This window comes from Macrotis lagotis, chromosome 2, assembly GCF_037893015.1.
Source record: "Macrotis lagotis isolate mMagLag1 chromosome 2, bilby.v1.9.chrom.fasta, whole genome shotgun sequence".
NCBI classification, from domain to species: Eukaryota; Metazoa; Chordata; class Mammalia; order Peramelemorphia; family Peramelidae; genus Macrotis; species Macrotis lagotis.
Window position 1 is genome coordinate 236193543 of NC_133659.1, and position 27526 is coordinate 236221068.

The 27526-nt window shown below is 36.4% G+C and overlaps 2 protein-coding genes across 3 annotated transcripts in view; both read right to left on the reverse strand.

The window, feature by feature from the left end:
• Positions 1 to 12026, reverse strand: part of TBCD (tubulin folding cofactor D) — a 401955-nt gene extending 389929 nt beyond the window's left edge. Inside the window, exons 1-4 of the mRNA XM_074225195.1 lie at positions 11907 to 12026; positions 11425 to 11670; positions 1039 to 1089; positions 299 to 396 (exon numbers count right to left, since the gene is read on the reverse strand). Coding sequence (XP_074081296.1) covers positions 299 to 396; positions 1039 to 1089; positions 11425 to 11617 — 342 coding nt within the window. The 5' untranslated portion in view covers positions 11618 to 11670; positions 11907 to 12026. The remainder of the gene's footprint in view (positions 1 to 298; positions 397 to 1038; positions 1090 to 11424; positions 11671 to 11906) is intronic.
• Positions 12027 to 15513: 3487 nt separating this feature from the next.
• The window catches only part of LOC141514403 (ketosamine-3-kinase-like), a 37820-nt gene continuing 25807 nt past the window's right edge, over positions 15514 to 27526 (reverse strand). For both annotated transcript variants that reach the window (XM_074225204.1, XM_074225203.1), the window contains exons 5-6: positions 18005 to 18127; positions 15514 to 17290 (exon numbers count right to left, since the gene is read on the reverse strand). In XM_074225204.1, the coding sequence (XP_074081305.1) occupies positions 16952 to 17290; positions 18005 to 18127 (462 nt within the window). In that variant the 3' untranslated portion in view covers positions 15514 to 16951. The remainder of the gene's footprint in view (positions 17291 to 18004; positions 18128 to 27526) is intronic.

A 27526-nucleotide genomic window follows, 5' to 3' on the forward strand; every position in this document is an offset into this window, starting at 1 on the left:
AAATACTTAGTTCTTTTGAACTATCTTAACCTGCCTGTCTTCAAATTCCCATTAGGAAAACTGTTTATGCATTTATGTATACGTCATTTTGAATACCAAAGAGATTTTAAATATCTTGGTTATTATGAAAGTCAATTAGGTCATTCTGGATGTACCATGAGACCAAACCCAAATAAAGAAGAGAAAAAGCTAACGAAAATTCTAATTTCTTTCATAATTATTTTCTTAAATAAAATAATATGCTCAAAGATAAAAAATTTTAAACCATAATTATGTATACTATTAAGGCAGTTATTACCTTTGTAATAATATAAAGAAATTTGAAAGCCAGATGTACAAGAGCAGGAGGAGAATCACTATCCCTCACAATATCCAACAATAAATTCAGCATCCATTCTAGGAGAGGAAAAAAAAGTCAAAACATCCAAGCAAGAGTTATGAACTAAAACTCAATTTATAGTCATGTGAGCCTGTACGTGCATGAGTTTATGTGTATATCTTCTTTACCTACAGTTATAGTTACAGTGGTGGCTCATAAAAGCAAAATTAGTGTAAAACTAATCATGAGAAGTAATAAATAAGAATTAAATTACTACAGATATACAAAATGTCTATAGAAAACATATTCTATAGAAGTATTTACAACAAGACCAGACAATTTTAAAGTTCTTTAACTACATCATCTCATTGGAACCCCCCACAATCCTATAAGATGGGTATTACAGATATGCTTTCCCTATTTTATAGATAAAGAAATTAAAATTCTATCATCATAGGCAATAAATTTGAACCAAAGTTTCATTAATTCCACTCTAGCCATAATGCCTTTAATTACAAATCCAATTACAGACACTGTTATAAAACTATCTAGACAATTAAAACAACCATTTTTCATCAACTTGCTTTCAATTTTTTTATTTGTTCTCAAATTCTACTAAAAATAAAACCAAACAAATGCCAGCACATATAAAAACAGGGCTCTTTCTATAGGATCATGACTAGGCATATATAAAAACCAACAAATATAGAAATTCCTACCTAGATGTGGATCCAACAGATGAGGTTGTTCCTGGTACTTGTCCATTATCACTGAAAAATAAAGGCAACTCAAGTGAGGGGGAAACAAAAAAAATTATAAGTTTGAATTAGGTTAAACTATTAAATGAAAATCCAAATTAATTTGCAAAAAAGTTCAGTATTTAATTATTTTCTTAATGCTGAAATGGACAACTAAAAATGTTTCCTAACCAGTCACATGTTTGTTAAAAACAGGCTCATCTTACCTTATAAAATTAATTTAAAGGTTTTAAGGATTTATGTTCCAAGACTTATACATTACAAGCACTTTTAAAGTTTGTTGAACTGAACTATGTTGATACACTTAATAACTTTTAATTAACTAAACTAAAAGAAAAATTAAGCCACAATTTAAATAAATAAAAATGACAATCAAAAGTAAAATATGTAAGGTCAGAGTTTTTTTTGTCCTCTCAGGACTAAAATAGTCAATATTATCCTTTGTCAGGTCATCAAGACCCTTAATCCAAATGCATTTTCACTGAAGTGGGTATGGAAGGCTGCATATTATAATAAGAAACTGAGGCCTAGGGAAAAAAACAAATGATTTGGTCCAAGGTCACAAAGACTATAAATGGCAAAAGTGGGATTTGAACCCAGGTCTTCTAACTATAGAACTACTACTCTATCCACTCTCTCATCTTCAAAGTTATATCCTTCAAAGAATCATAAAAATCTGAAAACTGGATGGAAACTGTTCCAGAAAAAAGTTTGTGTCATGAATAAATCCAGAATGCTTTCATCACTAAAAACAGTGACAACCATGCCAAATAAAGTAATACAACATCAATAAAAATTAGATAGAATAGGAAAGAATTCCTCATCCAAAAGAAAAAAAAGATCCAATAGGGAGACTAAAGAAATTGCATTTTTAAAGCCCCTCAAAAATGAATATGAAGTAAAAGCAAGGAAAAACCTTAAGAAAGAAATAACAATACAAAAATAGAAGTCCCAGAACTACAAGAACTTTCCCAGTTGTAACATAGGGTCAATAAATGAAATAAAAATCTGAAATCTATTTCTTTAAATGTACATAAAAGTATTCAAAAAATTAAAATGAACATCATACTCTACAACATAAAGTATTCAATAAAACATGAAATTTAACAGAAACAAAAAATATGGAGCAAAAATAATGTAGAGATGACAGGACAACAAAATGAAATTTTTTAAATGATAAGTTGATTTGAGATCTCAACAAAAAAAATCATAAGTTAAAAGACAGAATACTAAGACAATATGAAAATTACTGGATTTCCATACAAAAATGTGAATACCACCTAGTTTAGATGGCCTTCTCAAGATGTTTAGCCACAGAGGTTTGCCTTGCTAAAATCAATGTCACTTCTTGATGTGAAATTGGGTCAAGGCAGAGATAAGGAAGAAGACACCTGGCAGATGGGACCTGTGAAGGAGAAAAGAAGAGGAAGTTCCTGGCAATATCAGGCTATCCTAGGGCTCTAGCACTCTGTCTTAAGATGCCATTGAGAGTCCTGAAACCCATTGCTCTGAACTTCAAACATGGCATAAAACCAGCTATGGAGATTAATGTAGAAACCCAGTTCACAAAGATCAAAATCAAGCAGTGCTAGCTACCCTATCTAAAAGGGAGATAGGTCCTAGATCTGAACCAATTCAAAAACTATAGATAGAGAAATAAGTAACTCTAGGAAAACATCCAACTAGTATAAAATATTTTTGCAAATCTAATTCCATAACAAATACAAGCAAAGACTACATGAATTCCTAGAAGAAATGAAACAAGATTTTAAAAAATAAATTAAATAATGAACTTCCTGAAAAGCAGAATAAGCCAACCAAATCAATGGTTCCATAAGAAAGCTGAAAATATCACAACAAAACCAAAAGACTGAAACAATGTAAGAAAATGTAAGCAATCTAATATCAAAAACAACTGACCTAGAATACAAATCAAGGATAGATAATTTAAGAATCACTGTACTCACTGGGCATACATGTAGTCCTGCAATTAAGGAAACTGAGATTGGTAAATCACTTGAGGTTGGGAATGTTGAGAAATAGTAGGCCAAAAAGCAATCAGTCATCAATTTTAAATCCAGCACTTAACATAATAAGCCCCCAGGATCAGGGGAAAAGGGGAAAACTAGTCCAGGATGGACATGAAACAGGACAAAATTTCTATCCTGAAGGGCAATGAGATTGGGTCCATGAGTGGCTACAAACTTCCAGCCTAGACAAATCAGAAAAAAATAAAATAAAATAAAGTCACTAGCTTCCTGAAAACCATGAAATCATAAATGAAAAGTGCCCAGAACTACCAGAAACAAAAGGACAAAAAGAAGAAAGACCCCACACTAATCATCTCCTGAAAGAAATCCCCCGCAAAAAAGTTCAGGAATGTGTGAGCCATGTTCAGAGGAAAAAAGTATCCAGTAGGATACTTCCAAGGAACCAGTAAGAAGACAATACTTTCTACTAAAAAACAGGAAATCAGGGCAGCTAGGTGGCACAGTGAATAGAGCACTGGCCCTGGAGTCAGAAGGACTTGAGTTCAAATCCGACTTCAGACATTTAATAATTACCTAGCTGTGTGACCTTGGGCAAGTCACTTAACCCCACTGCCTTGCAAAAACCAAAAAAAGAAGAAGGAAGGAAGAAAGAAGGAAGGAAGAAGGAAGAAAGAAAGAAAAAGGAAGGAAGGAAGAAAGAAGAAAGAAAGAAGGAAGGAAGAAGGAAGAAAGGAAGAAGAAAGGAAGAACAAGAACAAGACGAAGGCAACAAAGGAGACGATGATGAAGGAAGGAAGGAAGGAAGGAAGGAAGGAAGGAAGGAGAGAGAAAAAACAGGAAATCTTAGAATACAATATTCCAAAAGGCAAAGAAATTAGACTACAACTTAAAACAGTTTTTGGAATACAATTTAAAATAACTTGCTCTGCAAAGCTTCATATAATCCTACAAGAAAACAAAGTGAAATTTAATGAAATAGAGAACTCTCAAGCATTCTTGATAGAAAGACAAGAGCTGGAACTTTGAAATACAAATATAATAAGTATCATTCACTTAAGAACTTTAATGTATAAAATGAATACTGAGGGAGTTAAAAATGGAAAAACATGAGGATCTAAAAATGAATTAAGTTTGTTTTGAGGGTTTGAAGAAGAAAAAGAAAAGGACAGGTAAAGGAAGAAAACTCATTTAGAAAAGAAAAAGAAGGGGATGGAACCTGCTATCTCATAGTTCAGGTATGTGACAAGAGTATAAATATGGAAAAAGGAAGGGTAGTCATCAGATTAATCTTGCTGTTATCTGAAATGAGAAAAAGAAGGTTAAATAGTCATGTACACGTGTATGAAACAGAAATATATCAAACTCAACAAGGAAACAAGTAGAACTAGGAAGAAGTGTAGTTAAGAGAAACGATAAAACCAGAGAAGGAAACAAACTTCTTGATCCTGAAGTTCCCCCCTTAAAGATGGAGGAGAGAAAAAAAATTAGAATCTAGGGGAGGATTTACCTTAAAATGCCTTAGACAACTGGGAAAACACTGAATAAATTTATGGTCTATATGAAAGTCTTAGAATATTGAGCTTTAAGAGATGACAAAAAAAATAACACTTCAAAGAACCCTAATAATTCTACAAGGTGAAAAAAACCAGACCTTTAATGGAACCAATTATTTCAAACATTTCTTAAAATTAGAACTATAGTCAAGGAACTGTGAAAAGCAGAGATGAAGGAGAAGGAAAAACCCAACTCCATTCACTTCTATTCTAATAAAGATCTGAGAATAGTTCTAGACTGAGTAATAACCTGGAAATATAAGAAAGAAAACATAACAGGTCATCTTTTCAACCTAAAATCACAAATCAAACATAACAGGCAAGGGGTGTGTGTGTGTGTGTGTGTGTGTGTGTGTGTGTGTGTACGCATGTGTACACATACAGAATAGAAGCAGGTCAAGATTACAGACTCAGACCCAAATTCAAAACAGGGCCACACAAAGAATTAGAAATTGATGGGATACCCCACAGTTGGTGAATGGCTGAACAAATTGTGGTATATGAATGTGATGGAATACTATTGTTCAGGCCTACTTCAAAAAAGCCTGGAAAGACTTGCAAGAACTGATGCTGAGTGAAACGAGCAGAACCAGGAGAACACTGTATTCATTAACAGCAACACTATGTGATGATCAACTATGATGGACTTAGCTCCTCTCCATAGTTCGGTGATCAAGGATAATTCCAAAAGACTTGTGATAGAAAATGCCATCCACATCCAGCGAAAAAATTGTGAAGTCTGAATGCAGACCAAATTGGCATACTAGTTTCATTTTTTAAAATGTTTTATTTTTTCTCACATTTTTTTCCCTTTAGTTTTGATTCTTCTTTCACAATGAGTAATATGGAAATATGGTAAATGTAACTGTACATGTATAACCCATATCACATTACTTTGGAGATAACCCATCAAGGGGAGGGAAGAGAGAGAAAAATATGGAACTCAAAAATCTTACAAAAAGATGAATAATTAAAACTATCTTAGCATGTAAATGGAAAAAATAAAATAACATTAAAAAAGACTAATACTGCATAGAAACTTTTAAGTACAAATGTAGGATTTAAGGAAACATAAGAAGATAAATACAATACAAAGGACTTTATATAACTGAAGAGTTTATATTTTAATGGATATATGTACCCTTTAAGCATCTTAACATAAGGAGGGATCAGAGAGGAAGCCAAATAAGACAAAAGGCCTAGCAGTGATTTTGTTATTTTGATATCTTAAAACAAAAAAGGAAAGGAAGGAAAACAGATACACCAGGAAATAAAAGATGATCTCATTTATCTTACTTAAATGAGTTTTACAGGTAGAATCTCTACAAATGGGGTAGGGCTGAGAACATTAATCACTAGAACCTTACTTTTATCTGAACTGGTCAACTGTGAGTAAAACACACACATATATATTTCACTTGTTTTTTTTTGGCAAAGCAATGGGGTTAAGTGACTTGCCCAAGGTGTGTGTGTGTGTGTGAATAGGTGTGTGTCTGAGTCTGGATTTGAACTTAGGTCCTCCAAGTTCAGGATCAGTGCTCTATCCACTGTACCATCTAGCTGCTTCAACACACACACACACACACACACACACACACACACACACAGAAGAAGTTGCATAAATAAATTCAACTCAGTAGAGAAAAAGGAAGGAATTAGGAGTTGAAAGAAGTGGGAATAAGAAGGAGAAAGATTCAGGGGGGAATTAGTCATGAGCAAAACAAACTCTTCAAGAAGGAAAGAAGGAAGGAAGAATGGAAGAAAAGAAAGTAGCATCCTACTACCTATGTCTAGGTTCTATCTAGAAAAGAGGTAGAAAAGGGGGCAAGCTTCATCAGTATTTCTATATAGAACAACAAAGCCCAAGAGCAAGAGAAATTCCATTTAAACTAACTATGGGGGGGTGGAGCCAAGATGGCTACAAGAACTGATCTTGTCTTAGGCATTCTCTCATAAAACTCATAAGCTAAGGACTCTAAATTTTCAAGAGACAGAACCCACAGAGGGACCAGTGAGGCAGTTCTCCTACTCAAGGTAACCTGGAAAAGAGCAGAAAGGCTCTGCTCCCCACGGTCAGAGAGGAGCGGCCAGAACAAAAGAACTTCAGCCTCCCCGAGGCAGCCCCAGTGAGGCAGCCCCAGGGCACTGGGAGCCGCTGCGGGGGAGTTTCCTGAGCTACGCCCTGGGAAGCACCCCGCACAAATTGGGGGGAACAGAGGGGGAGCTCTGCCAGAGCTAGCACATGAAGCACAGCGCTCAGGGCACACAGCTAGCTAGCAATGTGGTCTTGTGGCAGCCCAGATCCAAGAAACAGAGAAGCAGGCAGAGCCCATAAGCAGGAGCCCCCAGGGTATGAGCCCATTGAACTCAGGGAGGGGAGTGTAGAGAGACTGAAGAGCTCTGTCCTCTGCCCCTGGAACAGGACTCTGGGGCTCTGACCACATTCAAGTTCTGATCACAGTCCAAGCCCCTCCATAGAACAGCAGCCCCCCCCCCACCTCAGCCCCGTGGCAGAGTGGGGTGCTTGTGGTCATTCACAGACTGGGAGGGAAGACAGAGCCTCACACAAGGAGATCCTTGTTGGGGGGGGGGTGTCCCAATAATACTCAAAAGCTCAGGAAGTACCCCAAAACCAGGCACAGGCTGGGGAAAATGAGTAAACAGAGAAAAAAAAGAGGAACACCATTGAGAAATACTTTGCCTATGATCCCAATAAGGATCAAAACACTCAATCTGAAAAGGAAGCACAAGCTCCTGTATCTAAAGACTCCAAGAAAAATAGAAATTGGGCTATGACAGAGCTCAAAAAAGACTTTGAAAATCAACTGAGGGAGACAGATGAAAAATTGGGAAAAAAAGTGAGAGAGATGCAGAAAAAACATGAAAAAGAAGTCAGCAGCTTAGTTAAGATGATCCAAAAAAATGCTGAAGAAAAAAGCATGCTAAAAACGAGCATAGGTCAAATGGATAAAACAGTTCAAAAAGTTATTAAGGGGAAGAATAATTTAAAAAGCAGAATTGGCCGGATGGAAAAAGAAATAAGAAAGCTCTCTGAGGAAAACAAATCCTTCAGACAAAGAATGGAACTGAGGGAGGTTGCTGATTTTACGAGAAATCAAGACACAATACTTCAAAACCAAAAGAATGAAAAATTAGAAGAAAATGTGAAACATCTCATTGAAAAAACAACTGATATGGAAAACAGATTTAGGAAAGATAATTTAAAAATTATTGGAATACCTGAAAGTCATGAACAGGAAAAGAGCCTTGACATCATTTTCAAAGAATTACTACAGGAAAATTGCCCTGATATCCTAGAAGCAGAAGGCAAAATAGAAATGGAGAGAATCCACCAATCCCCCCGAGAAAGAGATCCAAAAAAACCAGCCCCTAGGAATATTATAGCCAAGTTCCAGAACTCCCAAGTCAAAGAGAAAATATTACAAGCAGCCAGAAGGACACAATTCAAATATCGTGGAGCTGCAGTCAGGATCACACAGGACTTAGCAGCAACTACATTAAAAGTTGATAGGGCTTCGAATATAATATTCCAGAAGGCAAGAGGTTGGAATGCAACCAAGAATCAACTATGCAGCAAAACTGAACATCCTCTTCCAAGGAAAAAGATAGACTTTCAATGACCCAGGGGAATTTCAAATGTTCCTGTTGGAATGGCCAGAGCTGAACAAGTTTGATCTTCAAATATAGGACTCAGGTGAAGCATAGAGAATGGAGAAGGGAAAAATATGAGGGACTTAATGATGAACTACATGTATTCCTGCATAGAAAAGTGATACTGATAATACTCATATGAACCTTCTCATTTAATAGAGAGCAGGTAGAAGGAGCTTTTATAGATGAAGCACAGGAGAGAATTGAATCTGAAGACATAATAAAGTGAAAATTGGAGTCAATGACTAAAAGGGAAATAAAATAGGAAAAAGAAAAAGGATAGGTGGAATAGGCTAAGATATTTCATATAATAAGATTTTTTTTATTACGAGTTATTGAAATGATATGGAATGGGCAAGGGGGAATGAGGGAATCTTTACTCTCAACAGAGGTGGCTAGGAGAGGAAACAGCATATATATTCAATGGGGTATAAATATCTAGAGTAAGAAGGAGAGAAGGGGGACAGGGGAGGGGGGGATGTGAGTGATGGAGGAAAGGATGGACTGTGGGGAGAGAGTGGTCACATATAACACATTTTCTTCTTTACTTCTTGCAAGGGGCTGGGATTGGATGGCCTGTCCAGGACCATAGGGCCAGGTGGATGCTGGGCCTAAGGGGTAGTATGTGGGCTGGGGGTCTCTTGGTTCCAGGGCTGGGGATCTGTCTGCTGCACCACTCAGCTACTCTACAGCACATTTAAGAAGAGGTACAGAGTGAAAGGAGAGAGAAAATATAGTATATGGTAGTAGGGAAGTACAAATGGAGGGACCTGTGATCAGCAATGGCAACGGAGGAAAAATATATAAGTAGTTTTTGTGATGGACTTATCCTAAAGAATATGATCCACCTGTGACAGAGCTGGAGGTGTTGGAATACACACTGTAGCACATTTTTCATTATTACTATTATTATTATTATCATTATTATTATTATTATTATTGGGGGTTGCAGGGTAAATGAGGCTGGGTGGCTTGCCTGGGGCCACATAGCTGGGTGATTGTTGGGTGTCTGAGGCCGGATTTGGACCCGGGTGCTCCTGACTCCAGGGCCAGTGCTCTGTCCGCTGTGCCACCTGGCCACCCCTATTATTATTATTTTATTTTATTTTAGGTCTTTTTATTGTTATTGTTGTTATTTTTGCAGGGCAATGGGGTTGGGGTGGCTTGCCCGGGGGTCACACAGCTGGGTGACTGTTGGGTGTCTGGGGCCAAATTTGGGCTCAGGTGCTCCTGGCTCCAGGGCCGGCACTCTGTCCACTGTGTCACCTGGCTGTACTTATTATTATTATTATTATTATTATTATTTTAACTTCTATCTCTTTACTTTATCACTCATATGGGTCTATATTTTGGGGGGAGGGGTATTATATTTACTCTTAAACAAGAATGTTTTAGTAATGTATAAAAAAAACATCATTTTACAAAAATAAAAATAAATTTAAAAAAACAATCAATCCTCCACACCAGAGGTATTTCTGCTAAAGCAGAACCAAATTAAGCTGTAACTGGTAAAGGTTTAACATAATAAATAAAAAAATGTAATAAAATATAAACTAGTTAAAAGTTTTCTAACTTCTATGCCACCAGCTGGAATCTGTTTCTATTGAATTTGAGAACACTGCTCTATAGCTCTACCACAGTGGTTGGTCAGACACTATTGTGACACCAGCTCAAAAACATCTAAGATAAAAATGAATATACAAGAAACTTTAAGGTGTCCAACCTATCATTTCAGTCTTAGTTCACATTCCTAATGGAACTCAAATGATCTAGCCAAAGGGAAATTTAGGGAATTCCCCAAATTAAACATTCCATCTTCTGCCAGCAGGCTTTATAACTTTTGCTCAAGGATTTCTCCTATGCCTGAAATGCTTTCCCTGCCCACTCTTAGAATACACACACACCAGTGTCATTTCTTCCATGAAGTTTCTCTGGAGCTTTACAAAATTGTCAGTGTATGCTCCCTTATGGAAATACTTATGCCTGTTTGGGTCAGAGTTGTAGCTTCTCCAACAAAATAAAAGCTCATTTTAAGAACAATTTCATTTTTGTTTTTTGCATTCCCAGCACCCAGCAAGGTGTTGAGAAGGTAATATCCGTAAGTATATAAATGTATTGTAAATAAACACTTAAAAATACTTTGCTGGATTGAACTGAATAAAACAATACACAGAATAATAGTCTTTTTACTGAGCATGCCCCCCCCCCTTTCCCTTAGCTGAAAAGTGTTCCTCAGTTTCAGGGAAAAGATTTTTAGGTGTAGGTTCAAATTCGTGCTCTACCAGTCACGATAAAATACTGGACAAAATTTGGGTATTTGGCACAGCACAATCCCAGGGATTTTTGGAAAAGAAAATATCAATAAGAAGGTGTCCTTGATATTCAGTTCTTTAGCCCTTGGTTTCCTCATCTATAAAATGAACTGGCCAAATGATCTCTAAGGTTCCTCTGAGTTTAAACATTTATGATTCTATTTAGAACAATATAGGGGCAGCTTGGTGGCACAGTGGATAGAGCACCAGCCTTGGAGTCAGGAGTACCTGGGTTCAAATCAGGTCTCAGACAATAATTACCTAGCTATGTGGCCTTGGGCAAGCCACTTAACCCCATTGCTTTGCAAAAAAACTTAAAAAAAAAAAGAACAATATAAAATGCTTCACAGAGATTTTGACAATAAAGTCTTGTGGAACGAGATTCAACATAACCTATAATTAGATGCACCGCTTACCGTCTCCACTATCCCATTTCTATTAGGCCCAATTTAACTGTTAGCTCTACAGAAAGCAAATCAGCATTTATTCTTTTCCTCTATTACATAGCACTGAAGATACAAGTCAAAATCAAACTGCGATCTGACTCTTTTTCTCTTGTTTCCTTAATTCTTTACCCCTCAGATCAATGGGTAACAAGTACCGTTCTCATAGGCATCTTGGTCCTCAACTCAAGAATTTCAAATTTAGAAGGGAAAGAGCACCTAGAGATCATGGAGTCATCATTTTACAGAGGAAATGTAGCCCAAAGAGACTTTTCTGATGTTACATGCAATCCCATAACTAACCGCTTAGGAACCACAAAAAACGATGGCTTTTTTGTTATCCTTGTTATCATTTGAGTGGCCAAAAGGCACTTACCTATAAACTTTTCAATCGTCACCTCCCGAGTTACCAAATCTGCATACACATGTTTCAGGTTATCGATGAGCCCTTTCGTCTCCTGGCTCTCGCTGAACGTCTCCAACACATTGGTGATGGCAATGGTCTCGGATTCCATGTTCGCCCCTTCTTCTTGCTCAGCCCCATCCCCGTTCGCCTCTTTTAAAGACATCGGAGCCGCGGTGGACGGGAGGGAGAGAGGGAAATCTGGGGAGACGGGGCACGCTGAAATTAAAAACACAAACACTAAGTGGGCGCCCGCGCCTCGGGGCCCGGCCCGCCACGCCCTTCCCTGGGCCAGCGCCACGCCCCGGGGGTGCAGCGGGCGGCTTCCCGCGCTGCACTAACGGGGTGAGAGGAAAGGAGAGGGCATCGCCGGAGCAGACTCTCCGGCCACCATGCAGTGGCCCGGCCGGTCCCAGCCCGGTCTCCCTCCCGCCCCTCCCCGAGGACCAACACACCGCGAAGGCGAGAGATGGCACCGCCGCTCGGGCACGGCAGCTTCGGTCTGACTCGCACTCGTGGAGCCGGGCTCTCAGACTCCGCACAACACTCCCTTCCGGATTCGGGGCCGACCTCAGTTCCGCTACGGAAAGCGCGAGGGGCCAGAAGAGCGCCGAGGCGAGTGGGCGGAGCCCGGCGCGAGTGCCGGTCTGCCCACGTGGGAGTTAGTCAGGTGGGCGTCGGCCCCTGCGCTACCTCCGTCCATAGGCCACCTCCGCCCCCTACGCCATTCACGCTTTGTGCCTAAAGAGTCCCCAATTGAGCAAAGGTCATATTTTTGCTTCCAAATGATGGTATTGAGGAGAAAGGAGTAAGAGATAAATCAGCCGTTGTTTTCTCATATTGTAGGAATATGAGGAAACCTTGTCCGCTCTACCTCATTGACAAGTGAGCCAAAGCCAGCGTTTGCTTTTTCCTTCTCTGGCACGTTTATGGATGAGGAAACTGAGGCAAATGTTGTTCAGTGATTTATTTGCCCAGGGTCCCGAAATTCAGCTTTGAGCTGAGCAAGATGCGTCTTCCAGGCCACTGTGCCACCTAGCTGCCCAAGAGAAGCGCCCAAAAGGACAAAATTTAGATATTTGGAGCAATGTCAGGAATTTCTGGAAAAGAAAACATCAATAGGAAGGGGCCCTTGATAGTCAAAACTAGAAGCAGAGCTCCAAGCAATTAAAATGATAGAAAAACATTATAGCTATGAATGGCTAGTTCCTTTCAGCACCTTGTCATTGGTAGCTTTTGCTTATTCTGATGGCCAAGAAGAAAAAGAGAGAAGTGGCCTTTCCTTTGGAACTGGAATGACAATTTGAAGAGGAGCCCAGGATGCATTTCCTCATCTCAGGTCAAGGAGAAAGGAAGGCAAGGTGAAGTCTGATAGCCAAAGAATATAGCTCTTTAGCCAGGATAGTGTGGATTACAAACCAAACTACTTCTATTCCTTTTCCCTAATTAGGAGCAACTGGTGCCTTTTTCCTACATGTGTTCCTTCATTTTGCTATAAATTAACATAACTTGTTTAACTTCTCATAAACTTTTGAGGTTGACTGAGACTTGGATCTCTGTGTATCCATTTGTTCGAGATATGACTATACAGAGGATAGCTCTGGGAATTACCTTTCCCTAGTTTATGACTAGGGTCCCAATCCCCAATTCACTCTTAGGGAAGCTGGAAGTTCAATCTCTTTCTCTCTCTGTCTCTGTCTCTCTCTGTGTCTCCCCACCCCCATCCCTCTCCCAGTGCAAAATCAATACAAACCTTCACTTTTCAATCTGCACCTTTTAATTTTTTTTTTTGTAACGTATATGTCGCACCTACTAAGAGCATTGTCCAGTTTTATATTTGACTTAGGAAGGAACTTATAGTCAGAACTGTAGAGTTGTTTTAATCAATTTTGAGGAGGGAATGTTGATCAAGTTGAATGTCTGATCAGGTGAAAACTCTAACATATTATGATATGCTTGATACACTTGATATACTTGATAAGATTTATAGCACATTCCATAGTGCAGGACATGATTTCTCAGCCCTGTTGGAGGACACATGCTTTAACAGAACAACCCAGTAAGACCTATGCTTTACTGATTGATAGTTGTGAGTCCCTGTGCTTGGGATTTTGCATCAAGGATTATTGATCACTGACCATCTTGGAGGACAAACTCTTAGAAGAAGCTCTTCCCTCAGTCTATGGACAACTTCAATTACCTTGGCATTGTCCTATCCAAGGAGCTACACATTGACAATGAGAGTGACCCATGCATTGCCAGAGCTAGCTCAGTCTTTGGGAGGCTTCAAAAGAAAGCATTGGAGAGAAGAGGTATTAGACTGACTATCAAACTGAAGGTCTACAGAGCCATCATGCTGACCTCACTGCTATATGCCTGTGAAACCTGGACAGTCTACCAGCACCATGTCAGGAAACAGAAAGTTTCCATTTAAATTGTCTTAGGAAGATTCTAAAGATCACCTGGCAGGAGAAGATACCAGACACTGAGGTCCTTTCTAGAGTTAAACTGTCAAGCGTTCCAACTTTTATTACTGAGTGCCACTACAATGCAACTACAACACCCTGTTAGACTACCAGATGTATGCTTGCCAAAAGCAAGAGGCAACTGGACAACTCACACAGGGCAAGTGCTCACAAGGGGATCAGAAGAAATGATACTGGGGCACCCTGAAGGTCTCTCTTAAGAACTTTAGAACAGATTGTACATGAAGGGAGACACTGGCACAGGCTCACTCAGCATGGTGTGCCCTCATCAGTGAAACTGCTACACTCTACGAGAAGGCAGAATTGAAGCAGCTCAAAGGAAATGTGACATATGTAAGTTTAGAGTAAATACCCCAGGTGTTCACTCTATTTGTGCCTGGCCTGTGGTAGAGCATTCTAGTCTTCTTTGATGATGATGGACAAGAACCAATCAATCAATTAATAACTGCTAGAATTTATGTACTACTTTAAGGCCCACAATTAATTTTACATATAGTATCATATTTGAGCAAAGAGGTCTTTGCTCAAAGTCTTTAATTAAAGATGACTTCCTGTCAACTATCTCTTCATTTTCTACTAATAATGCTTATCCTTCCTTCTTCGAAGACCATGACATCAGGAGGTGATGTCATGACAAAGAAATGAATTGGATTTGAGTGAGGGGCTGCTGGGCTAAGTCATTAGCCTCATTTACTATTCCAAAACCATCTGAGTCCAGTGGCCAGATATGAGACAGGATGACTGGATATGGCCCTAGATGCAAGGCAATCAGGGTTAAGTGACTTGCCCAAGATCACACAGCTAGTAAGAGTCAAGTGTCTGAGGTCAGATTCGGATTCAAGTCTTCCTAACTTCAGTGGTTTATCCATTGTACACCAAGCTGCTCTCCCTAGCTCCCTCCCTTTACAGTTTCCTTTTGTTTATTTTATCACATTATGTTGCAAATTCCTTGAGGACAAGGATTATCTTTTTCATCTTTGTACCCCCAGGCAGTTAGATGGTACACTACTTTGGAGTCAGGAGGACCTGAGTTCAAATCAGTCTGACACTGACTTTGGACATGTCACTTAACACTGATTGTGGTCCCTCTCCAATCATTCTGATTCATATCTGGCCACTGGACCCAGATGGCTCTGGAGAGAAATGAAGCTGGCAGACTTAGCATAGCACCCCCTGACTGAAATCCAATTCAGATATATGTCATGGCATCATCCGTGATGTCTCCCTGATGTCATGACCTCTGATGATGTCAAGAACAAAAGTTAAAAACATCATCATCCTGTATCCCCAGCCTTTAGCACAGCATTAGTACATAGTCGGTGATAAATATCTGACTGAGTTTCATAACAACCCTGAAGAAATTGGCCTGTCTGCAGTACTTTTGAGGCTTTTGTGACCAACTTTTCTACTTTTCTTTTCTCTTTCTTACAAGGAATGGTTTTTTTGGCCAGGAAAAAAGGGAAGTATTTGGAAATTAAAGTGATATAAAAACAAAAAGTTATAAATTCAAATTTTAATAAAAGAAAAGAATCAATGACAAACAATATGAACAAGAAAGCAACAAGATCAAAATGGATCTTTTAAGAAATGAATTTTGTCTCTTTTATTGCTATACAAGAATGTTATAGCTCTTAGTCAAATCATACCACAAATAGCAAAAGCAAATACATTATCAGATATCACTCTCTGAAACAACTGAAATTCAAATTCAGAATTCAAATTCTCATGGCAAAAGGGTGATAAAAACATCAACACCATTCATTAAATGCTAAATATAGAAAGCAAGTTTACAAGACTATGAAAATAAGATAACTGACCAGGCTTAGGAAAATGGAAGGACAAATTGGAATAAATAAATTATTACACAAAGCTAGGACTATATTAAAATATGTAAAAGTTCACTTCATATTATTATAGCAAAGGAAGTAACAGGAAAAAAAGAAATGTATTTAGGTAATCTGGAAGCCTCCTTTGCATGTAAAATCTAGACCTAACTCAGAATTCCATTATAACATTTTTGATCTGCAAATCTTAGAACAACAGAATATAAATTAACATATTCCTTCAAAAATACTCTGAAATAATTTCAGATCTGTGAGTAGCCTGAAAAACACAGTTCTATCTCTCAAACTTTTTATGTTCCTTAGTTCATGAATATACATTTCTGCCATAAAAATGGAAATACTTGATTTCTTATATTTGAAAAATCATTCTTGAATCAGTAAAGAGATTCTAAGATCCTTCTGGAGAAAAAAAAAAACACCACAACACTATTATTAGAAAACACAAGAGGCTGCTGCACTTCTTTTTATTAGATTCAGTGATCCTGAATGTTTGGAAGCTTCTAATTAATGATTTTCATTTCCAGATTGAGATCATACCAATTTAAAAGTAGAAATAACCTCTTCTTGCAACAGAAGATATCTGGCCAAGGTTAGGAAAACTTACTTCACAAATATAAGAAGAGTTCATCAAAGAACTAAAAAGCTGAAAGGAATGTATTTAAGTAATCAAGAAAGAAATACAAGCATCTGTTTATTATCAAACTTTCTTAATCACCCTTCATATAAGCTTGATTACTATCCTTTTCTATCATGGTAACATGATGGTAAATGCTACTATCCATTACTTCACAGTTTCTTTATCCTGTAGCATAGCTTAATCTAGGTTACTTAATCTAGCATCTAGCAAAATATTCAACTTTAAAATAAATTCTTCTCTAAACTGTGGGGTATTTTTCATGACTTGTAAATAAGTAACTGAATGTCTTTATGGGTTCTGGGTTTAGAAGTTTAATACTAAGCTACTCTAATTACAGGAAAAAGTTAAAAACAAAAAACAAGATCCAATCATTTTAAGGATATGGTGGTATTCAGGGGAGGGAGAGGACATGTACAAGAGAAATCCTAGACTTTAGATGTTTGACTACAATGTAACATGCCTCCTTAGAGAAATAATATTTTGTTTGAATCACCAAAGTGTACTGAGATCAGAACATTAAAAAAAGAGAGCACTCATTTTATGAGATTCCTCATTACATTCAGGGAAGATCCTCTATACCCTGATCCAAAATGATTCCAATGATTTAAGTAGTGAAAAAGCTGATAAAGTTGAAGTCGCTTCTCAAACCCTGGGGCTTTAGGGATTTTGCTGTGGTAAGCAGAATAGAAAGACCTGCCAAAGCCCCCAAACATTCCAGCTATGGCAAGCTCAAATTCTGAGTGGCCATAAAAGGAAGCTGGATCAAAAATAATTGGCCCAGACACATCCTCTGCAACATTTCCTCCCCAAAGATCTCCATGGAGTAAGGCAGGTACAATTTCCAGGCCTTGGAACATGCCAGGTATCTTCAACTGAAAAAAGAGAGAGGAAAAAAAGATGTTGTTGATTGCCATTTTTCCAATTTCACAAATTAAAGTAATAATAGAATCTCAGGAATGGAAGGAAATTTGATGAATCAGTTCAATCTTTGAAGCATAAATACTTTCTACATTATGCCAAGAGATCACCTAGCTGCTAAACATTTCCAGTGATGGGAAACTCAGAGCAGCTCTAAGTTATAAAGAAGGTTTTCTTTATATTAAGCTGAACTTTTCCAAAGAAGTTGTGGATTACAAATTGATTTTATTCTATAAAGAAATTACAGTATACCAGCAAAATTATTATGTATTACTCAAATACCGGAATGACATGAGATTCAGTTTGGGATTCTAGCAATGACGTATCAGACTAGATTTAACTATAGAGAAATATAGATACAAAAGGCAGGCTTGATTTATCCCTTTTTCAGTGTTGAAGAGATAACTAAAAAGAGGTCTGAACTCAGGTCCTGTTAAAGAATACATTTATCGGGGCAGCTAGGTGGCACAGTGGATAAAGCACCGGCCCTGGAGTCAGGAGTACCTGGGTTCAAATGTGACCTCAGACACTTAATAATTACCTAGCCATGTGGCCTTGGGCAGCCCACTTAACCCCATTTGCCTTGCAAAAAAAAAAAAAACCCTAAAAAAAATAAAGAATACATTTATCTAAAATGGCAGCAGTTAGACTTTGTGCATCATTCTTACCTGCAGCTGAGACCAAAGTTGTCTTGCTTCTCTATCCCCAGACTCCTTCTCCACCATATCTATCTGAGGTTGAATTCGTTGACTGGCATAAAATGTTGCCCAGTCCTTCTGCCAATCATTCACCTTCAGAAATGAAATAAAGAGGGGAAAAAAATCTGAGTGAAAATTAGCTTTAATAGTGACTAGTAGGGTCAAAATATAAAGTATTTATTTATTTATTTTATTAAAGATTTTGAGTTTTACAATTTGTCTTCCAATCTTACTTCCCTCCCCCACCCCACCCCCACAGAAAGCAATCTGTCAGTCTTAATTTTGTTTCCATGTTGTACATTGATCCAAATTGAGTGTGATTAGAGAGAAATCACATCTTTAAGGAAGAAACAAAAAGCATACGAGATAAGAAGATCAGACAATAAGATATCTGGTAGTTTTGTTGTTGTTCTAAATTAAAGGGAATAGTCCTTGAACTTTGTTCAAACTCCATGGCTCTTTATCGGGATACAGATGGTATTCTCCATTGCAGTCAGCCCCAAATTGTCCCTGATTGCGGCACTGATGGAATGAGCAAGTCCATCAAGGTTGACCATCACCCCCATGTTAGGTTGTACAGTGTTTTTCTGCTTCTGCTCATCTCACTCAGCATCAGTTCATGCAAATCCCTCCAGGCTTCCCTGAATTCCTGTCCCTCCTGGTTTCTAATAGAACAATAGTGTTTCATGACATATATATATACCACAGTTTGCTAAGCCATTCCCCAAATGAAGGACATTTACTTGATTTCTAATTCTTTGCTACCACAAACAGGGCTGCTATGAATATTTTTGTGCAAGTGATGTTTTTACCCTTTTTCATCATTTCTTCATGGTATAGACTCAGTAGTGGCATTGCTGGATCAAGGGGTATGCTCATTTTTGTTGCCCTTTGGGGGTAGTTCCAAATTTCTCTCCAAAAAAGGTTGGATGAATTCACAACTCCACCAACAGTGTAATAATAAAATATAGAATATTAAGCAGAATTTGGCACTATTGAAAAATGCAAAATATTTTATAGTCTACTATCTCTGAGGAGTTACAATTCTCTATAGTAGATATCAGTGACAGAATACCATATATGAGGAAGTCCTTAGAGTTCATCTAGTCTATTCTGCTTATTTTTTAAAAATAAGGAACTAGGCATTCAGTGAGGAAGCCACATAATCAAAAAAAGTCTTCCCAATAATACCAGTTAAGTGATCAATCCTTTCTCTTACTTTTATATAGCATTTTGTGTCTCTCTTATGCTTTTATATTCTGAAATAGTCATTGTATAATATTGCACATCTGGGTATTTATTATAATACTTTCCTAAGCTGTAAATTCCCTTAGGGAGTTTGTGATAAAGGAGAATAAAGCCTTGGATTGTGAGATATCCTGATTTCAAAGAGCTCAGAGGAATCATAGGTGGTACCTCATGAATTTGAGCTCAGGAAGAACAGAAGATTCCCAAGAATGAAATTCTAAAGATACAAAGGAAAATAAATTCAGGGAGAAGAAAAAATAGGAGTTATCTAAAGAAAATAATGTAAATTCAGAGAGAATTTATTAACCAACTTAGGTATTAAAGGATTGGGACAAAAGTACTTAGAGCAGCAGTCTTATAACAGTAAAGAATTAGGAAAATAGAAGTCTATCAATTTGGGAATGGCTACACTACTTCGTGGGAGGTTCACAGATATTTGAGCATTGCATACATTCTTGGATTTTTTTCAGTGTATTGATGGATTGTGCTCATTTTGTCTTCTTGACTTTAAAAATACTATTTGTTGTAGGACTGGTGGGAGGGGAGAGAGCAGGAATCTGGGGGAACTCTGAGGGCGTAAAAATGACATTAATTAAAACTTTATAAAAATTTTTAAAAAGTACAGAAAATAGGAACAAGGGCAAGTAACATGATGAATATAGGAGTAAAAAGTAGTGTCAAGCAGACTGTTAAGGATATATATAGATTGGTAAGGGATGCTAAAGGTAATTTTTAAAAAATGATATTGAGGGAAAGAAGATAATAACAAACAGGATTATGGCAACTACTTGAGGGTGAATGGAATGATGACAACAACAGAAAGAGTCTTTCAGGACTTTGTGCTGGAAATGATAGAACAAAAATAGCTAATATGGAGTTGATGCTCAAGGAAAATAAGGAGATAGTAATAGAGCAAATATTTCACCTTGATAAAGTCAAGTCACCAGATTTTTTCCTAAATCTCAGTTTTTTTTAATCTATAAAATGAGTAGTTCAGACTAAATGTAGTTCAGACTAGTTCAAAAAACTATGATACAATGATTAGTATATCTAAGGTTGTTTTCAACTCTAAATCCTATAATCTGTTCAAGTCTCAGAACTTTACCTTATATTAGGAAAAATAATGTATGAATATTGAAAAATAACTGAAAATAATTCCTTCATAATGAGGCTACAAGAATAAAAGCTTTATATACTTTAAAACACTACAAAAATCCAGTTATTTTTATTTTTTTGTCTTATAACTCTGAAAACAGACAGGGCTCATCGCCACTATTTTACTGATGACAAAACTTGAATCTCTGAGACTTAAAATTCATGCAATCTAGGAAAAGACATTGCTAATATTAGAGCTAATTTTTTGGTTCCTATTACAAATTCTCCTTTAAAATATCAAAAACACTTGAAAATAGTTTTTGATAAAAATAATTTTTTAAAAATACACTATTTCTCTACATTGAATAATTGAATAATCTACCTGCTATATTCTAAAAAACAGATATGAAATGTTAATAATAATAATATAGTTATATTGAAATTATATCTAAATATCTAAATATATCTAAATTGAAATTATATCTAAAATAGAGCCTAAAATAGGCTCTGAGTGAATGACTAAAATGTAATTTCAACATTAACCTTTAGTTCTAGACCACTTTGGCTTTTGGCTAGGAAGTTCAACAAAGAAGCAGGGAAACTATGTTATTTGACAGCATATATCTTTAAATATCACACTATGCCTAACCCATGAGATATCCAGTCCAAAATTCTGTCTGACATGGAAAGACAAATTTTTATATTATCAACCAGAAAGAATTAGGAAAATAGCTTACATGTCCTGTTTCTCTTAGTAAACCAAGGTAAGTATATCATACACAAAAATTACATGTCTCAAATCTTTAATGTATACTTTAATATTTATATTTTACCTTATATTTACCTTATATTTTATCTGTAATGTTATCTCATCTAGTAGGTATAAGCTTCTTCAGGGCAAAGGCTATCTTATTTATCTTTTTTGAAGTGTGTTGAAGGGCATTATATATACTTGGCATCTTGTTAATGTTTAATAAATAAATGAATATTGGAGAAACAAGTTCTAAATATCCAAAATATGTAATATATGTGGACATTTCTTTTAATAGTGTACTTACAGTCTCTCTATTCCTTAGTCAACAACCTTTGTGATTGATTATGATCTAAAAACGTTTAACTCCTAGTGATCAATCTTTTGGTAATAAGTTACATAAGTAATTTTTTTAAACAAAAGTATTTGTTCTAAACCTTTAAGTGGTGCCTCATTCTAAGAGTCAGTGAAGAAATTACCTCATATTACATCCCTCTACTTTAATGGGACTGTCTACTTCTTATTTTTCCTAAGTCTTTGTTTTTAAATGTGTTTTTTATCCAATCAGCCACTCTTTTTTGTTTTAATGATGAATTAGTTCACATTTAAAATTATGAAAATTAGTTATATATTTTCCTCTAATCTCTAATTTTGAGAGTTTTTCCCATCAAGTTATGAATTTTTCCTTCCTCTCCTGTATACACAGTATTTAGCTGGGGCAAGTTTTCTTCAGCTATTTAACTTTAACCTTTTCTTAAGGTGTCCCTGCTCTCTCTGCCTCTCTTCTCTTTAAATCTCCCTTCTTGGTACCCATGTTTTCCCACTGCTTCAAATACAAGTTCCAACTCCTCATACCTAATGTAAGATGAGTAAATTTTTCAAGCACAAAATAATCCAGGTAAATCCAGTTTAAGATTCCCATTTCCCTTCATATAAATTTTCTCTTCACAAATAGAAATATTCATCAGCAGAACCCTTTCCCCTCTTTTTCTATCCTTTCTCCATCCTTCTTATTCACTATCTTCTTTCTGAGACCAAGAGTTCCAAAGTTCCCCTCACTGCTTATCCCTGATTTGACCCCCCAATACATCACACTCTTCTATTTCCCTTTTCCACTTCTTCCCTTTCATGTACCCTCCCACAAAAAAGCATTAATTCACCTGTAGGTGCTGCTGTTAGGATGTACAGTGTTTTTCTGGTTCTGCTTATCTCACTCAAGATCAGTTCATGTAAATCTTTCCAGGCTTCCCTGAATTCCCATCCCTCCTGGTTTCTAATAGAACAATAGTGTTCCATGACATACATATACTACAGTTTGTCAAGCCATTCCCCAATTGACAGACATTCACTTAATTTCCAATTTTTTTGCCACAACAAACAGGGCTGCTATGAATATTTTTGTACAAGTGATGTTTTTACCCTTTTTCATCATCTCTTCAGGGTATGGACCCAGTAGTGGTATTGCTGGGTCAAAGTGTATGCACATTTTTATTGCTCTTTGGGCATAATCCCAAATTACTCTCCAGAAAGTCTGGATGAGTTCACAGCTCCACCAACAATGTATTAGTGTAAAAACATCACTTGTACAAAAAATATTTATAGCAGCCCTGTTTGTGATGGCATAGAATTGAAAATTAAATGAATGTCCTTCAATTGGGAATGGCTTAGCAAACTGCTCATTCCATCAGGGCAACAACCAGGGACAATTTAGGGCTATCTGCAATGGAGAATACCATCTGTATCCAGAGAAAGAATTATGGACTTTGAACAAAGACCAAAGACTATTACCTTCAAATTAGGGGGAAAAAAAAAACCTGTTATCTTATTATGTAATTTTGCTATCTCATACTTTATTTTTCTTCCTTAAGGATATGATTGCTCTGTCATCACATTCAAATGAGATTAATGTATATTATGGAAACAATGTAAAGTCTAACAGAATGCTTTCTGTGGGGGGTGGGGGGAGAGAAGCAAGAATGGGGAGAAAATTGTAAAACTGAAAATAAAATCTTTCTTAAAAAATTAAACAAAAAAAGTTGGCATATTTTCTTTAATTTTTTTTGCTTTTCTTCTAGACTGTTCTTCACTTCTGTTTATTTACTTTCCCAGTCTATTATTCTTTTGATTCGTTGTTGAGACTTGCCATTGAAGATTCCATTATTTTTGTTATATGCCTACATAGAAGTGCTGCTCTCACAATTCTCATTTCTCTTTCAAATCACTCACACTGTGTGTGGTTCCATGTTCTCCTCAAATTCTAGTCTTCTGTCTCAAAATCATTTTCCTTTATTTTTCATTATTAATTCTTAGATGCCTTATTGCATTTACTAGATTTGGAGGCCATACTATTTTTCCTGTTGATGTATATGTTTATATTCAGGATCTTTGAGTTTTCTTCTTCCTTGAAATCTTTGGTAATTTTGGTCTTTTCTTTTCCCCCAATTTTCCCTATCACTCAATTTCTGACTTACTTCCCTCTCACTGTGGTTTCTTTAAGGGATGGATCTCAAAGTGTCTCAGCTTCTTCCTTTGCTAAGCAATTCATGGTTCATCAGTTAAGTGTCTGCCTCAAATAATTTTTGTCAGAACTGGCCCCAGATAAATACTGTAGACTTTTCCTCAGGTTAAGCAGAGTGCTGCACAATACAGCCCACACATGGTACTCTGACATATTGTGCTATCTTGCTTCCTCTATTCCTTACTTCTTTGGCCTGGTAATGACAGTTCGGAGCTTTGGGACATTGTTGCTATAGAGCTGTGGTCTGGCTTTTGCTCCTATGCGACTATGGTCATTTGATTGTCTTTTTTAGCCAAGCATATTTCTAAAGTCTGGAAACAAGGTCTCCACCCAAATAAAAAGAGTAAAGGGGAATTCAAGCATGGGGATGGTTTTTGTTTTACGTCTATACCAGCTAGTAAAACAGCTGGTACCTCAAGACATACAGAAAGGATTCTAAAATAAACTCGAAGTCAGAGAGCATCAGTCCACAGGTTTTGTTTTTTAACCTTCTTTTAGATCCTGAATGTCCTGAAGTTGCTTTATCTTTGGCATAAAATTTCTGTTTTGGAGAGAGGTTTAGGAGGTCATGGGGATAAGAAAAAAAGTTAAAAAGACTAGTCCTCAATGTAACCAGAAATTCCTCTCTACTTCTTTAATAGTTTCTCTTCTCCACAAAGGAGATAAATTATGCAATTTTATATATTTAAGAGGCCTTTTTATGTTTGTTGTAATCCAATTGGAATCCATTGTGATATAAAGGGTGACACTTGAAAGGCTATGTAATCAAAAGCAAGTCCCTTAGCTTCTCTGATTGTTAGACAACTCTCTTAAGACTCCAACTTGTCTTCATACAAAACTGAACTCATTTTTTTCACAACCTTCCCCTTTGTCTAATTTCCCTATTATTGTCAAGAGTGCCATCATCATTCCAGTCCCACAAGATCACAACCTTGTTGTCATCCTCAACTCCTCACTCTCTCTTACCTTTCATGTCCAATCTAAAGTCAAGTTCTGCCAATTCTACATTCCTTATGTCTCTCCTATATGGTTTCTACTACTACTACTACTATTACTACAATATAGAACCTTATCACCTCACACCTAGATTATAGACTAGATAGCTGATTGATCTGCTTACCATGAGTCTCTCCTGACTCCAATCTATCCTTCCCTCAGTGTTCTTCCTAAAGCACAACTCCAATCATATCACCTCCAACCATGGCACCTCCCTAATTAATCAAATCCAGTGATTCCCTATTATCTCTAGAATCCAATATAAAATCCTGTTAGGCTTTTAAAGCCTTTATAACTAGGCCACTTCCTACCTTTCCAATCTTCTTATACCTAATCCCCTCTACAGACTCTGTGGTCCAATGACTGAAGCCTCCTTGCATATCTCCCCACAAGACATTCCATTTCTCAATTCTACATTTTCATTTTCTATCCATATGACCTAAGGGTCTCCCCCTAAAATTATCTCATATATATATATATAGATAGATAGATAGATAGATAGATAGATAGATAAGATAGAAAGATAGATGGATATTAATTAATATATATTAATAACATATATTAATTTATTAAACTAAAAAAAGTTGGCATATTTTCTTTAAAGTTTTTGTTTTTTGCTTTTCTTCTAGACTGTCCTTCACTTCTGTTTATTTACTTTCCCAATCTATTATTCTATCGTGTATGTATATATTTAAATATATAGTTTGTATATACAGTCATCCTTTCCACATTGTGACTTTTTTCCATTCTACTCTAGGTGGGCATGAGAAATTAAATGGGAATTTTTGGGGAAATTTTTGGAAGTCATAGATGACATGTGAAGACCAGCAGCTGACACAAAAAAGTTTAGAAACTGAGAAATGCATAAAATATATGTATAGCATTGTATAATATTAATACATAATTTCTTTTTTAAAGTTAAAGTAAGTAAAAATTTAAAGTTTGTAAAAAGAATGCAAAATCTAAAAGAACCGATGAGCAGGCAAAACCTGAAAAGCGGAAAAATCTGAAAAGACTTATATGAACTGATGCTGAGTGAAGTGAGCACAGAACCAGGAGAACCCTGTATACTTTAATAGTAACATTGTCTAATGTTAGACATGATAGACTCAGCTCTTCTCAGAAATACAGTAATCAAAGACAATTCTAAGAGAATGATATCCACATCCAAAGAAAAAACTGTGGAATCTGAATGCAGGTCAAAGCATACTATATTTTCACTTTTTTAAATTTATTTTTTGCTTTTTCCTCCTCAAAGTTTTCCTCTCTTTTTTCTGATTCTTCTTTCACAGCATAACTAATATAGAAATATGTGTAACATGTGCATAATTATACATGTGTAACCTATATCATATTACTTCCTATCATAGGGTGGGAGGGAGAAAAATTTGCAAAAATGAATGCTACAAGCTATCTTTAAAAATAATTGAAAAAATTAAAATGAAAACCCCCCCCACAAAAACTAGCAGGTGCCACATGAAGTCTAGTGTTTTTATTTAACACTGAACTATATGCAGCCTATGACCAAATACTTAACCTAAATTTTTACAAGAAGGTAATATAAATATGCCATAAAAGAAAAATATTCATACTTCTATAAAATGAAGGGAGGGCCAAAAAATTTTTACACAGATTTTCCAGATCAAAGGGGCACTCAATCCACATAATATGGAAGGGATAATTGTAGCTATTGGTACAGTATTTCTCCCAATAGAGTATGAACTTCTTGAGGTTAGGGACTGCTTTTGCCTTTCTTTTTATCACAAGCACTTATCAAGATAGTTGGCTCATGGTAGGCATTTAATGCTTATTAACTTGATGTCCTACTCAATTATGCATGGGTTGCAATTTATATCAGTGAAAGGAGTTCCAAATCCCAAAACGAACCAATCTCAAATTCCTGATGTACTAACAAAAGACATAAGATGTGCATCTATATTTTCCTATCTTACTGCTTTTCTCAAGTGCATATATTAAACAGTGAATATTTTCTCCACTTCTTATTTATCATAGGTTCATGAAGCACTAATTTTTTTTATATATCTGACTCAATGTTTGGAATCTCTATTTTGTACTATTATTTGATCTATTTCTTTCCAATACTAGTTTGTTTATATTCTTGTTTATGTTATGGTTGGGTTTTTTTTTAATGCTTATTGGTCTTTGGTTAATAAATCACTTTATTTCCTAGTATATCCCTCCCAGATCTTCATCTTTTAAGCCATTCATTATAACAATGGGTAAAAAAAAGTCAGAGAAAAAAGCAGTTTGGCAAAACTTTATCAACATGTCAATAAACAATATATACCCTGTACATATATCCAGAATAGAGTGCTCCATCTATAAAAAGCAGAGGGAGGTACACAGTCATTGCTTAAAGCTAAGCTTGGTCTTTTCCATTTGGTTTCTATATAATGTGCTAGTATTTTTATTAGTATTACAACCTGGATTCTTCTAGTCCTGCTTCTGACATATACTAGATATATGACCATGGGGGGAAAAAATCTGATGCCCAAATGTACAAAACTATTTGTAGTAATAATTTTTGTGGCTGAAAAGAATGGAAACAAATGCAGAAGACAATCATAAATTGTGATCTGTGAATTAACAGAATATTAATTCTCCTAATAAATGAGCAATATGAAGGATTCTGAGAAACCTTAATGAACTAATGTAGGGTGGAATGAACAGAACCAGGAGAATACTTTGCACAATGATCACAATGATGTAAAGAAAAACAACTCTGAAAGACATCAGAACTCTATGCAACTAGCAAATTCAGAAGGCTGATGATGAAGCATGCCCTTGATCAAGATTAGTTAATGGTACAAAGGCATAGAATAAGACATGCATTTTCAGATATAGCAAATGTGTTGATTTATTT